This window comes from Rhineura floridana, chromosome 6, assembly GCF_030035675.1.
Source record: "Rhineura floridana isolate rRhiFlo1 chromosome 6, rRhiFlo1.hap2, whole genome shotgun sequence".
Classification (NCBI taxonomy): domain Eukaryota; kingdom Metazoa; phylum Chordata; class Lepidosauria; order Squamata; family Rhineuridae; genus Rhineura; species Rhineura floridana.
In genome coordinates, this window is record NC_084485.1 from 147,505,378 (window position 1) to 147,519,728 (window position 14,351).

Here is a 14,351-nt window from a genome sequence, read left to right on the forward strand (position 1 = left end):
TTTTGAATTGATAATGGCTCCCGTTGTAATAAAAATGTAGTAGCTGCCGGTGCGCTGGGAATATCGGGATATGTAGATAGGCTTCCTTCAAGTCCACTGATGCTAGAAACTCCTGGGGCTGAAGGGCCTCCCTTATGTAAGTGTCTCCAGCCTGAATTTTCGTTGGGTGACAAATTGGTTGAGGAACTTGAAATTGAGCACAGCGCGCCTTGTTCTGTCCTTCTTCCCCACCAAGAGGAAGACTGAGTAAAGCTCTGAGAAGAACTCCTCGGAAGGAACTTTCTCAATTGCAGAAATGTCTAATAAGTGACAAATCTCATTTGAGGCCACTTGCAACTTCATCGTGGATTTGGAAATGGGCAAAGGAAGAAACCTGGCAGGTGGATACTCCATTGACTCTATCTTGTATCCGTCCTTGATGATCTTTAGCACGCATTTGTCATAAGTGGTAACTTGCCTTTGATGGAAGAAATTGGTCAGTCATCCCCCCACAGGTGGCAGCGCAATTGAGTCAGAATCTCCGCTGATTCTGGCTTCCCTGCCATCCCTGACTGTAAGAACCGCCATCTATTCCAAGAGGGATGGCCACTTCTGAAGTCCATACCTCATCCTGCAGGTCTGGAGCAACAAAAGGACTAGTAGGACTGAAAGGAGGCAAAAGGGCGCTGGTATGAATGCCTATCATCCTGACTTTGCGATGGCATCATCTTCTTTTTGTCTTTAGTTTCTACTAGGATGTCCTTTAGCGCAGCATCACCAAACAACTTTGATCCAGGAAAAGGGGACCAAAGCTAAATTAGAGCGTGAGGAAGAGTCCACCTCCCAGTGGTTCAGCCAGAGGTGCCAACGAGCGACTACTGCCACTGCTATAGCCCTGCAAGAAAATTGAGTTGAGTCCATACTTGCGTCCACTATGAATGTCAAGGATCTGGAAACTTTTAACAGAGTCTTCCTAACCCTAGCAGGATCCAGATTAGCATTATCTAACAGGTCTTCTACCCACAGCAGTGCGGCCCTAGCAAACATGGAGGCTGCAACGGAAGCACATATTGACAGAGCATTAGCATCGTGAGAGTGTTTACTGGCTATATCTGACCTTCGCTCATTTGGATCTTTCAGCTGTGCATCTCCATCCCTGGGCAAAACAGCATGGGAAAATAGAGCACAGGACCATTCACTGCCAGAGTCCTGAGTTGCTCCATGACATCAGCATCTAAAACATAAAACTTATTTGCATAATTAACACCTTTTCTGCACTGAAGCAGTAAATCCCATTCTGATTTCATTAAGGCTTTAAAAGGAGCTGGTAATGGTATACATCTACTTGACATTTTTGGGACAAGTAGAACTACAGCACTTTTGGAGATAGGCTCCTGCTGCTCCTGCTGATGGGCTGGAGATAAATCAAGAGCAGCCACTACTTTGGAAAACAAAGGAATATAATATACATCTAAGAATAGTCTTGTTGAGATTAATTCATCTAGACCCGAACCATCACTCCACTCCCCTTCTTCTAACATATTCAGCCTCAAGATGCGAGTCACACACAGCAGACAACTGCTGCCAAGCCCCTAACTTCGAACTATGCCCTCTAGCAGCTGTGAAAGGACTAAAAGGTAAAGGTGTCCCCGCACTTGTAGTGCGAGTCGTTTCCGACTCTTAAGATGACGTCTTGCGACATTTACTAAGCAGACCGTATATATGGGGTGGGATTGCCAGTTCCTTCCCTGGCCTTTCTTTACCCCCAGCATATGCTGGGTACTCATTTTACCAACCACGGATGGATGGAAGGCTGAGTGGACCTCGACCCCTTTTACCGGAGATTCGACTTCCTCCTTCCGTTAGAATCGAACTCTGGCCGTGAGCAGAGCTTCAGCTGCGTTACCGCCGCTTACCACTTTGCACCACGGAGAAAACAGTGGGAAAGGAGAAACAGTTATGGAGACACAATGAGGATCCTCAGTGAAAGGACTAGGGGATGACAAAATATCTTGCTGCTGTACCCTTGAGTTCCTCTTTAGCTGCGGAGGATCTATATCCATATGGAGGTAGAGATCGCTTTGATGCCCCTCCTTTTGCCAGTTCAGTAGCCAGATCACCAATCATGGCATCCTTAAGTTGTTGGAACATTGCAGGGGGGAAAAGGTCAGACAGCAGGACCTGGGACAGTTGTTGCTGCAGCTGTACCACTGGCGGTTGCTGCTGCTGTAAGCCTGGGGGGGCACTCCGTTGTGGCCCAGGCGGCCTTCTTACATACTGCTGTTCCATGATTTGATTCAGCTGACTCTGTGCCAAATTCACTGCCTCTTCCTCATCCAAAGACAGCAGTTTGAGCTCCGTAGCCTTATTTGGCGAAAGATATGGTGGGTCTGGAGACGGCGGCTGCCGTGCCTCTGACAGGGCAACAACATGTAATCCAGAGGATGCGGGAGGTGCCACAGAGGCGGGTGCTGCTGCTCTGCTACCATTCAAAATCGCGGGGGCTACTGCTGCCCTGCACACTGCCATTGTGGGCACTGTAGCTCCAGAGTGATCCAAAATGGCGGGCACCATCGCTCTGCTGTCCAAAATGGTGCATGCCGCTGCACTGAGCTCTGAAATGGCGGGCGCTGTCACTCTGCTCCTTTCAGGCGCTGCTGTTTCCCTCAACACTGCAGGTAATCAGGCCACTTCTGTGGACTCCCCACCTGGGAATACCTCATGACGATTCCTCACAGAGTTAGGCAGGATGCTGAAATGAGAACCTGATGAAGTTCCCTCCTCAGGGTCATCAGCACCCACACTCCGCTTTCACTGTAAAATGGTGGGAAGCTGTAGCGACTGGGTACTGATCACGGCTACTGTCAAGTGCTGCCCAGGCTTCTTAAGATGTTTTTTCTTTGTTCATTGCCCCTTAGCTTGCCCCTTAGCTTTATCTATGAGCGAAGTAGAAAAAAGGAGATTCAGCAGAAGGTGTGAAAAAGATGCGAAGAGAATCTGACAGGTTTTTTTTAAAACAGAGGTAAGTAAGTATGAGGGGAGGGGAGAGAAATGTATAGAACAGAAAAACAGATAGCCTTCCGTTGTTAGTGAAGAAAGGAAAATTTAAATAGGAGGTTTTGGGTCTTTTTTAACAATAACAACCAGAGGTAAGTATGAGGGAAGGACAGAGACACATACAAAATAGGAAAAATGGAAGCTTATAGTCCTCAGTGAGAAGAACAGAGAAACCAAATAGGAAGTACTCTGAGCTGAGAAAGGACACGAACTGTACCTGAGAAAAAGGGGAGGATCAAAGTATTTGCTGAAGCATTTCCTGTCTCTGAGCTGTAGGGGGAGCTACACCACCCACTTGGAGACCTCTGTTATCCTTGCCCAGTATAAAGTAACAGGGAATAAAACTTGTTTGTTAAGGCCCAAAATACATGTGAAGGCAGCAGCTTTGTCTTTCCAAATGTCAGTCTGTCCCAGACGCCCATAAAATGGGAGTGTGATTTCGAGAGCTGTAGGCGTGAGCAAATTGCAATGTTGACCCTTCCACATTCTGACCCTGCCTTCCAACCCCACAAGGTCCTTTTCCTCCAATCAGACTCCAATACTAGAAGAATGCTTATTTGGAATAAAAGCATGGAGGGCAGCTTCAGACAGAAAGACAGCAAGTGAAAGAAGGGTTTAGCACTCCTGTCCATGCTCCTTTAAACTGTACCCCCACCCCCACTTTAAGATGTGGCTAGTGGCTGGTCTGCATTTGAGGATACAGGTATACGACAGTCTCATGCAGTTTAGGCCTAAAAGAACAGCCAGCTGCCAAGCCATTGGCAGAGCAAATCTGTCAAATCCATCACGGTTGCTGGTGGTGGATTCATGTCCTTGTGAAAAAGCATGTGCATGCACGCACACACTAACCATGTACATACCAGGACATAGCTCTATATTACACCTCTGTATCTGTGTATCAGCCCCTGCACAGGCTCTTCCTCCATTGAGTGGGCGAGGGTTGTCGCAAGTCCGGTATCTCCTCAACTGTCCACTGTTACATGTTCGGCTGCAAGTTCCCCAGTTGCTCCAAGGGCCCCAGTTACCATGCACTGCAGAAACAAATCATTTTCTAAACAGCAATATTTACATTTAAAGGCACTGTGAAGTCCAACAGAATAATTTGACTCAATGCTGGAGGCAAGTTTGTGTGTTAATGAAGGCACACTGTCTCTGAGAATGGCAGGGAAGAGCTCTTAATTGTACCCTTAGTCAGAAGCCCCTTTACATTAAGACTGGGGAGTTTATGGCGTCATTTATGCTGCAGGTGAACAACAGCCACCCCTTTTTGTATCTCAAGGGAGATTGTGTAAGTGATCTACGTGGCTGCCCCGATCAGTTCTACATCTGGTATTTGTGTCTAGCTTTATTGTTACATGCCTCCGCACAGTCTGAGTATATTGTTTCATGGCTCCCCACAATGCGGAACCCTGATAATTCAGGGCTTCTGATCACAGGGAGGCAAGCTCCTGATCACAAAGAAGCAAATTCATCTGCTTAGAATCTCCCCTTTAGACCTTCCTACTCAACGCAGAAAGGTCCGGGATGGAGCAGGTGTACTTAGGGACATGGGGGCAGGGCTGGTGCATGCTGACTGCATGGTCCTACACAAATTGGGATATCCTATTCAGGAATAACATCAGAACAGGGCTGTAGTGTAGATGGATTGTGCTGTTGAAAAGAGGATAGAGTTGTGTGAATTGATAGCAACAGCAGCAACATGGATTTGGGAAGCAAATGCTTTAATTAACCAGCCTCTTGCTTATGAGAGTTGCATAGTCTCTTTTTCGAGGCACTACCAATGTCTTTAAAATGTAGCATACAAAATAGCTTTCAGGTGTACATAAATTAAAGTAGTGAACAATATTTCAATTATATTTTCCTGGCGGATCAAAGTTCTGGATATAGGCAGCAGAGACTTTTGGAGAAATTAGCGCTCAACCCACTTCTCCCCACCTCTTGATCTGGCCTCTGCAGTCGAGCACCAGGTGAAGGAGAAAAGGTCTCCATGGTAAACCCAAGTTTGCCCCATGGTTCAAACCCCACATGCACTTACTGGGGCAAGGGTCGCTATTGCAAAAGTCAACCTGCACATCATTTCCTTCACATTTGCGTCCGCCATACTGTGGGGGAGGGTCTGAGCAGTCTCTTGTCCTCTGTCGGGTACCACCACCACAGGACATGGTACAGGCACTCCAGCTAGACCAGGAAGACCACTTTCCATTCACTGGTTAAAAATGAGATTTTTTATTTTACTTCTTTAGTCACACTTTAAAATACAGCACTGAAATAAAGGTTCTGTATCCATTCAAAATAACACAGGTCTCCAAGAACGATATAAGTCCCATCAGAAACTAAGGGTGAATGTTCTATTGGCCTCACCTGAAGGGTGATTTTCTCAAGTAGACTGCCATCATATTGGGTACTACTGCCATCTAGTGTCCGAAGGCAAGAATGCACTGAAGTCAAGACCTGGGGCATCGAGCCCCTCCCACTTCCAGTTTCATTCGCGACGAGTCTGGAGTGGCATATCTGAGAAGAACAAAAGAGGGCAACGGGCCTACCAGCAAGGAAAATAACAACACAGTCCCACCCCCATAACAAGAAATAACATGTGATGGAACCGAAACATAAAGGTCTTGACTGAATTTAATCAGTGCACAAGGGAAAACTTTGAACGTGAATAATATGACAGTGGAGCGCAACATCCAGATATTCCCCAAAAGGGAGGGCCATGATGGCAGTCTACCTGAGAAAATCACCCTTCAGTTGAGGCCAATGGACCATTTTCCTCAGGTAGACTGCCATCATATTGGGATGTACCAAAGCAGCCCTCAGTAGGGAGGGACCACCACTGATCACTTATCGGAAAGGACCTGCTGCAGCACGCGCCTCCCAAAGGAGGCATCGGTAGAAGCGTAACGGTCAATCTTATGTTTTACGAAAGAGTTTGGAGAAGACCACACCGCAGCTCTACAAATATCTGAAAGGGGTGCGTTGGTTGTGAAGGCAGCCGAGGTGGCTGCTGATCTAGTGGAGTGGGCCGTGATATTGGGTGGCACAGGAAGGTTAAGGGACTCATAAGCTAAAGCAATACAAGCTTGCAACCAACAGGACAAGGTGGACTTGGAGACCTTTTCCCCCAAGGTCCTAGGGTGAAAGGATACAAATAAAGACTCAGTTAGCCTGATGTCCTGGGTGAGAGACGTAAAGTTTGAGGGCCCTCTGAACATCCAGCGAGTGTCAGGTCTTCTCTAATGGGTGGACTGGTTTCGGGCAGAATGACGGAAGAACAATGTCCTGGTTATGGTGAAACATTGAGTCAACTTTAGGACAGAAGGATGGATCTGGCCTCAACACCACTGAGTCCTTATGAAAGATGCAGAGATGACGGGCCGATGACAAGGCTTCCAGCTCTGAGACTCTTCTCGCTGATGTTATAGCGACCAGGAACAAGGCCTTGAAAGACAGCAGTCGAAGGGGAACTGAAGCCGGGGTTCAAATGGAGGGCGCTGTAATGCCTGTAGGACCTTCAAAAGACTCCAGGAGGGAAAATGGTGACGCACAGCCGGAGAGAGGTGGGCGGCCCCTTTCAGAAAGCATTTTATGAGTGGGTGAGAGCCCACAGGAACGGCCGATGAAGAAACGGACAGGATGGAGGAGATAGTGGAAGCATGACGACGCAAAGTGTTCGGTTTCAGTCCCATTCTGAGCCCTCTATTTAGGAACTGCAGAACCTGCTGTATGGTGGCATCAGCAGGCTGGAGTGCACCAGGTGGAAAAAGCAAGCCAAGTACTCTGGTATATGCGAGTTGTTGACGGTCTTCTAGACGCTAAAATTGTGTCAACCACCCCTTGAGGCAATCCTGTGGCACTCAGCTGCCGCCGTTCAAAAGCCAGGCCGTCAGATTCAGCCAGGCTGGGTCTGGGTGCCAGATCGGTCCCTGGGAGAGTAGGTCCAGCCTGGCTGGCAGTGTCCAGGGATCTGTGACTGATAGGGAGAGTAGATCCAAAAACCACGATCGGCGAGGCCAGTATGGGGCTATTAGGAGAAGCTGAGCTCTCTTGTGCTGCAGTTTCTTCAATGTCCTGCCCAGGAGGAATATTGGTGGGAAGGTGTAGAGGAGACCCTCTGGCCAGGATGCTGTCAGCGTGTCCACTGCTTCCGCCGTCGAATCCAGATACCTCAAGAAGTAACGAGGCAGCTGGCAATTGTGGCTTGAGGCAAAGAGGTCCACTGAGAGGGTGCCGAACCATTGCTGAAGAAGGTCGAACACCACCGGATGGAGTTTCCATTCTCCCATGCTGCCTGCTGAGCCAATCGGTGGCCACATTCAGCTCCCCGCTGAGGTGTTCTGCCCTTATAGACAGCAGGTGGGTCTCGGCCCAGTCAAAGAGTTGGGTTGCCTCTGCCTGGAGAGCTCGAGACCTGGTGCTTCCCTGTCTGTTCAGGTGTGATTTTACACATGTGTTGTCTGTTTGGATTAGCACATGCTGCAGGGACAACAGTGGATGGAAGTGTTGAAGGTCCAGGTGGACAGCTCTGAATTCCAGCCAATTTATATTTTGGCATTGCTCCGCTCTGGACCACACACCCTGGATGAAGCTGGAATTGCAGTGGGCTCCCCAGCCAGTCAGACTGGCATCTGTGGTGATTATGGCTCTGTCCGGCTCCTGGAACGGGGTACCCCTGCTGAGATGTGTCTTCATTGCCCACCAGTGGAATGATGCTCTCAGCAATGGTTCCAGCTGAATCACACAATGGTTGGAGTTGGCAATGTCTGCCTGAAAAGGTAGAAGGGCCCATTGAAAAGGTCGAGTGTGGTGTCGGGCCCACAGGATGATGTGGATAGTGGAGACTAACGTCCCAAAGACTCTTGCCAGAAACATGACGTCCGCCTTTGAGCGTTGTATCAGGAAGGTTGCCATGGCACGGATGGTGGAAATACGCTCTGGGGACAGAAAAACCATGGCTCGAGCCGTGTCCAGTATTGATCCCAGATGCTGGAGCCACTGGGTTGGGTCTAGATGACTCTTCTCGATGTTGACTAGCCAGCCATGAGAGCTGAGAACATCTAGGGTGTAATGGAGCTGTCTCCTGGCTTGGTCCTTGGAGCGCGCCCAAAGGAGGAGGTCGTCCAGGTAGGGATGAATATGGACTCCCTGTAGATGGAGGAAGGCCACCAGGGTAACCATCACTTTGGTAAACACTCGTGGGACCGACAGCAGACCGAACGGCATGGCCTGGTATTGAAAGTGGTGTTGGCCTAATGAAAGCCTCAGGAATCGTCTGTGGGCAGGAACGATCGGGATGTGGAGATAAGTGTCTTTCAGGTCGATGGATGCCAGAAAGTCCCCCTGTTGCAGAGCTTCCACAATGGTCGCCAGTGACTCCATTTTCAACAGGCAATACTTGACAAAGCGGTTGACGAATTTGAGGTCCAAGACCGCCCTCCATGAAGAGTCTCGCTTTGGAACTGCGAACAGAACGGAGTAGACGCCTTGCGACCTTTCCGCTGGTGGTACTGGTTCTACTGCGGCTATGTTGAGTAAGTGATGTAAGGCATCCTGCATGACCCTCCCGTGAGATTTGGAGATGGGAGAGGGGCAATATCTGTCTGAAAGTGTCGACCAAACCTCTATGTTGTATCCGTGGGAGAAGATGCTTCTGACCCAGGATACCTGAGTTAAAGGGAGCCAGGAACTTGTGAAGAGAAGTAGCCTGCCCCCAATAGGGATGGCGTCAGAACTGCCTGCGCTGATGAGCTTCTCTGCCGTATAGGGAAGATGTGGCTTGTCGGTTTTGGTACTGGGGTCTGCCCTGGAAGCGCTGGCTAGGCCAGGGTGCCCTGGAGGAGCAGAAATTGGAAGGCTGGGCATCCCAGCCTCGCCCCCCAGGCCACGTCCCCCCCAAAGGGCTGGAAAGGACGGTATGGGGCAAACCGTCAGAAAGGCCTGCGGTCATCTCTCCTGGTTGTGGCTAAGGTAGGTTTTTGGTTGTCCTTGGGGTCAATCAAGACCGCTTTAAGTGCGTCTGCCCCAAATAGCAGAGACCCCGAGTATGAAGTCATGGACAGGTTGGATCTGGCAGTGGCATCAGCCTCCCAGTGGCATCAGCCTCCCAGTGTCGGAGCCAAAGGGTTCTTCGAGCTACTACTTCTGTAGCTAGAGCCCATGCTCACTGGTGGGTTGCATCTAAAGTGGCATCCGCCACGAATGCAGCTGCCTTATGAAGCTTGACTAGGCCCTTTTGTAGCGTGACTGGATCCGGACTGGGATCATCCAAGAGGTCATCAAGCCACATCATCGAAGCCCATGAGAAAATTGAGGCAGCAGCGGAGGCCTGGATAGAAAAGGCAGAAGCCTCGTGATTCTTACATAGTGCGAAATCCAGCCATCTTTCCAAGGGGTCTTTGAACTGTGAGTCGCCTTCTTTCGGAAGGAGGGACCTAGAGACTAAGTTCGAAATTGGTTGGTCTACCCCAGGGACGTTCAGAAAAGACATGAATTCCAGGGCCAAAGTGTAAAGTCTGTTGGCTAGCAGGAAGAAGCGACGTGGGTGCAGTGGGCGGACCCATTCCTCTCTGGCCTGCTTGTTGATGGGGTCTGGCACAGGAATGGAGTGATCCGCTGATCTGGGCAACTTGAGAACCCTGGCGCCCTTAACTGGTGGAGCAACGGGTTGTGGTTGTGCGGATTGGATGCTGAGGGTGTCCAACACTCTGCGACAAAGGGGAAGGTAGTCAGCCGAGTTGAAAAGACGATAAGTCTTCCTCTGCTCCATTCATCAGGATCTGCCTGCATAAGGGAGGAATAGTCTTCCATGCCTGAGGGTTCGCCGCCAAGTCTGCCTCTAGAAATGTCAAATGGGTTAGGCGAGGAAGGATGGATCTCATCGTGAGGGCCAGGTAGCCGTATGGAAGTGTGCTGCCGAGTAGCTGCTAGCTGAGGCAATAGGTGCGCCTGAGGCTGAGCTTGGGAGAGGAACCCAAGTACTTCTTGTAGCTGGGACAGAAACTCTGGGGTCAGTTGCAATCCTGTGGAGGGATCCGAGAGTACAGTATGCTCCTGTGGAGGAAGATGTGGCTGCACCGGTGGCGGCAGAGAAGCAAGAGGAACCTCAGAGCGGCGTGATGATTGGCTGGGAAAACCTTGGAATTCGTCGTCTGATGAGCCGGCAGGAGATTGAAACAGAGCAGGCAATGCCTCCTGAGGAGGCTCATCCAAGATTGGGGCAGAAACATAGCAAGCCTGCTTGGGAGTGCTGTGGGCAGACAGGTGCTTAGTCTTGGCGACAGCTTTAGCATGCTTGTGCTTAGAAGGTTTGTGTGGTGCAGGGGCAATGCGCTGTTGATTTGCCCCTGAGGTCTGCGGTGCTTCTGGTTGGTGATCCGCCATGTAACTATCGAAATGCACACACAGTGTGGAAGGTGCAGTGTCACGCCCGTAGAGTGAGGAAATAAGGAGGTTGGATCACTATAGCACTAAAAAATGGATGGGTACTGGTACTGCACTACTCAAAACAGGGTGCTGAGAATAAATTTTGATATAATATGGGCCACAAGCTAAGTACATGCACACAATGGGGAAGGTGGGAGACCGCTATTGTATGTTGTCCAAATCAGTATGCTAGAAAAGTTTTTTCATGCTATAGTGTGGCCAGAGCTAAATACACACACACAATGGGGAAGGTGCGGTATCGCTACTATGCACTGATCAAAACAGAGTGCCAAGAAAATTTTTATAGTGCAGTGTGACCCAGAGCTAGATACATGCACACAATGGGGAAGGTGCAGTACCGCTAATGTGCACTGTGTAGGCTATGCACAAACAAATAAATTTGCTTCAATATGGCACCCATGCAGCAAGATACACACACACAATGGGGAAGGTGTGGTATCGCTTTAAAGGGCCTGCAAGCTATGCAGCTACTATGTTCAGCATGGAAAGTTCAGTGCAGCTGCTAAGGGAGAAAAGCTTAACTACAAAAAGTGTAATAAATTCACTTAAAATTCTGCCCGGAGGTGAGGGGAAAAGGCAGCAGAGTAAACAAAAGAGGTAACAAACAAAAAAAGGAGTCCGCTAAAAAAGGCGGGAAACCTAAAATTCAAAATGGCGGATGGGAGGGGAAGGAGCAAAGTGGCCTGAAAGGAGCTCCTGCGACCTGGACTGGGCAGCCAGGAGGAACCGCTGCCGTTAGAGAAAAACTGGAGACCTATGCATGCTCTAACCGCCAAAGAGGGAAGTAGATGGAGGCAGCTGTGGACGGGAGGAAAGGCCGCAGGGTGAGTCTGGGGGGGCGAGCCCCCGCCAATCGCAGAGCTCAAAGGCGAGTTACCGTCTAAACAAGTGGTAAGGACCAGCAGGAGCTTCCCAAGCAGAGACGGGAAGCCGGAGGCACAGGCTAGAGAGCACTGTGCCTAAGGGAGAAGGAGGCGCAGCTTCGGGCCCGAAAACGGAGAAAAAAGGAGGCAGCCGCCGCTGCTAACAACCAAGGAGGTGGAAGGGGGAGAACAAACAAAGTTACCCCAAACCCCAGAAAACAGAACACCAAAGATCGCAAACACTCTAAGTAATCTAGAAAGGGAAGGGGAAGCAGGAGAAGAAGAATAGCCAGCAATCCCACCACTCAATTACACACACACACACACACACACCAGTAAAACTTAGCCAAGATGCAGATATCCAAATGCCTCGGACGAAGGCAAGAATGAAACTGGAAGTGGGAGGGGCTCGATGCCCCAGGTATTGACTTCAGTGCATTCTTGCCTTCGGACGCTAGATGGCAGTAGTACCCAATATGATGGCAGTCTACCTGAGGAAAAGAACAGAATCTAAACTAGAGGTGACAGGGATGACATTCCCAAATACACAAGTAAGCAGGTGTGTGTGTATATGTGTGTGTGTGTCTTTACTAGGAAAAGAGGTGCAAGGGAAAGGAGAACTGAACCCTCCCCTCTTTTATAAACTTATCCTCCCCTCCCGTTAGTTGCTCCAGGCACTTTTCTCCTTTCCTACTTCTGATACTGGAAGTGAACCAGGAAGGGATGAAATTGTCAGGCACAGAAAAATAGGGAGAGGTAAAGTATAGGGGGAGGGTTCAGTGCCCCTTTCCCATGTGAATTCTCTTTCTCTGTATGTGTTTCTCTCTCACACATATAATGCTTTGTATGTGAACTGTGCAGACATGTGGAAAAAAATATTACATAGGCAGTAAAGGAATCATGACTAGTTGAATGACTGGCCAAATTGCAATCCACTCAAGTAGAGTCCTATAATAATGCTTTTCCTGGACTTTCATACTTCAGGATCCAGGTGGTGGTGGAGGTGCATTTTTGAACACTCTTCTATAGAAAAACATCCTTGCACATAGAAAAATGACTTATCAGAAAGAAGGCTAGACCAAATCCTTCTCCCCAACATGGCCCTTTACCATACTGGGAGATAGTTTAGAGAAGACATGTTTAAAAATATGGTTCTCCCAACTGAAGCTTGATATGGCCCAGGAAACGTTTTACCACTTGATTATGTTGAATAAATAAACTAGCTCTTAATCTGCACAACTGGAATGACTTGACTTTTCTTTTTTGGTTTAGCGTAGGAACCATACAAATGCAAGCCATGTTCTGAAAATCTGAGGCTCTCTCCCTTGATTATAGTCTCTAATGCAGTGGGCAAAGGGATGATGAGTTGCGCTAGGCGCTGTTTACAGTGTGTGGAGAGGTCACATTTTTTGCCCTACACATGCTCATGTCTAATTGTTGTCCTTTCCCCTAACCCACATTCCCCTAACTTTCCTTCATTCCCCTCTCACCTTCCATCTACAGCCCTGTTCTTTCAAATAAAAAAGAACTAAAAACCTTTACGTCTTTATAAGCCCCAGAAAAAGACAATGCATTCTATTTGTAACTTACCTGGACAGTCTCTCTTGCTGCAAACCTGCATTTGTGCATCAGGTCCATCACAGTAGACACCATCAAATGATGGAGGGGGGTTATTGCATAGCCTTAATCTGGTGTGAGTACCTTTGCCACATGTTTCACTGCAGGGTCCCCATGGTAACCATGAGCCCCAGGCACCATTAACTACAAAACAGACAGAGTTACAATCCAAGCAGGAACTCCATTTTCATTAAAAAAACAAACAAACTAACATTGGGTTGGATCCAAAGGTCGCATGAGTGGAAAGCGACCTGAATTACTGATCTTCCCTCTCCCTTCCTCCCACCTAATTTGAAAGAGAGGGAGGAACAACACTCTAGAGAGGGAGGGGGGAAGAATTCATTTGAAATGTGGTTTATGTGTGGCACTTAACAATCCCTCTGTATTCTCACCTGGACAAGGTCTAATGTTGCACATGATTGACTCCACAGCATTGCCATCACAAGGCCTTCCACTGTGTTGGGCTGGAGGATTGCTACAAGTTCTGGTTCTTGTCTTGTTGCCTTGCCCACAGGTTCTAGAGCACTCTTCCCAAGAGCCCCATTCTGACCAGTTGCCATCCACTAAAAAGAATATATATATATATATTATATGACTTAGTAACAGATGTTGAAATATGTGTTGGACCTCAGGATTATTAGGACAAGCAAAACCTTGTCAGATATATAATGCAACCTGCTTAAACTAGAGCATTCATAAGTGGTAAAATTGCATGTTATTCAGAGTTTTCCCAGAACTTCCTCTTGCTAAAACAAGCAGAATGTAATGTTATTGAAGCTGCTATATTTGCTAATTTAGAAGTAGATTCCACTAACACAAATTAGACTTAATTCCAAGTCACTATGTACAGCAGGAGTGGTTAACCTGCAGCCCAGGAGCCATATGCAACCCACCAAGAGGTATTTGGTGGCGCACAGGAACCCACCCCTGATAATTCTGTGGTAATTCTGTGGCTTTTCATTTTCATTTTTTACTTTTTCCATGGTAATTTACCTTCACCGGGCTTTCCTAAGTGCTCTCAGGTAATTTCAGTGTTTTCAAACTAATTAGGGCTTCTTAACATAACAACACCAAAAATATCTTCCTTGTTTCTCCCTTTTTGCTGTTTCCGGATGCACTATTAATAGTGCTAACAGTCAGCAACTTGTGATGCCTACGGCTGCTGCTAATTAACGACTATTCCCAAGTGCTGCCAAAGGCATCACAGCAACAAAAACAATGCAGCTAGTAGATGAAGTGAGTAGATGTGATGAAGTCTGCAGTCAACATTACCTATTGATTACATTGGCGAGTAAATTAAAGGGGAAAGAGGGACTTGAAGGATTATGACCTCTGACTTCGGAGGAAATAATTAAAAGTAAAAATAAAATAAACATAGAATTTATTTGAGGGAAT

The 14,351-nt window shown here is 48.1% G+C and overlaps 1 protein-coding gene across 6 annotated transcripts in view; it reads right to left on the minus strand.

Annotated features, from left to right (window-relative positions):
- The window catches only part of HMCN1 (hemicentin 1), a 393,372-nt gene that overhangs the window by 36,942 nt on the left and 342,079 nt on the right, over positions 1-14,351 (minus strand). For all 6 annotated transcript variants that reach the window (XM_061634028.1, XM_061634030.1, XM_061634029.1 and 3 more), the window contains 4 exons: positions 13,349-13,519; positions 12,930-13,100; positions 5,072-5,242; positions 3,897-4,067 (listed from right to left, as the gene is read on the minus strand). In XM_061634028.1, coding sequence (XP_061490012.1) covers positions 3,897-4,067; positions 5,072-5,242; positions 12,930-13,100; positions 13,349-13,519 — 684 coding nt within the window. The remainder of the gene's footprint in view (positions 1-3,896; positions 4,068-5,071; positions 5,243-12,929; positions 13,101-13,348; positions 13,520-14,351) is intronic.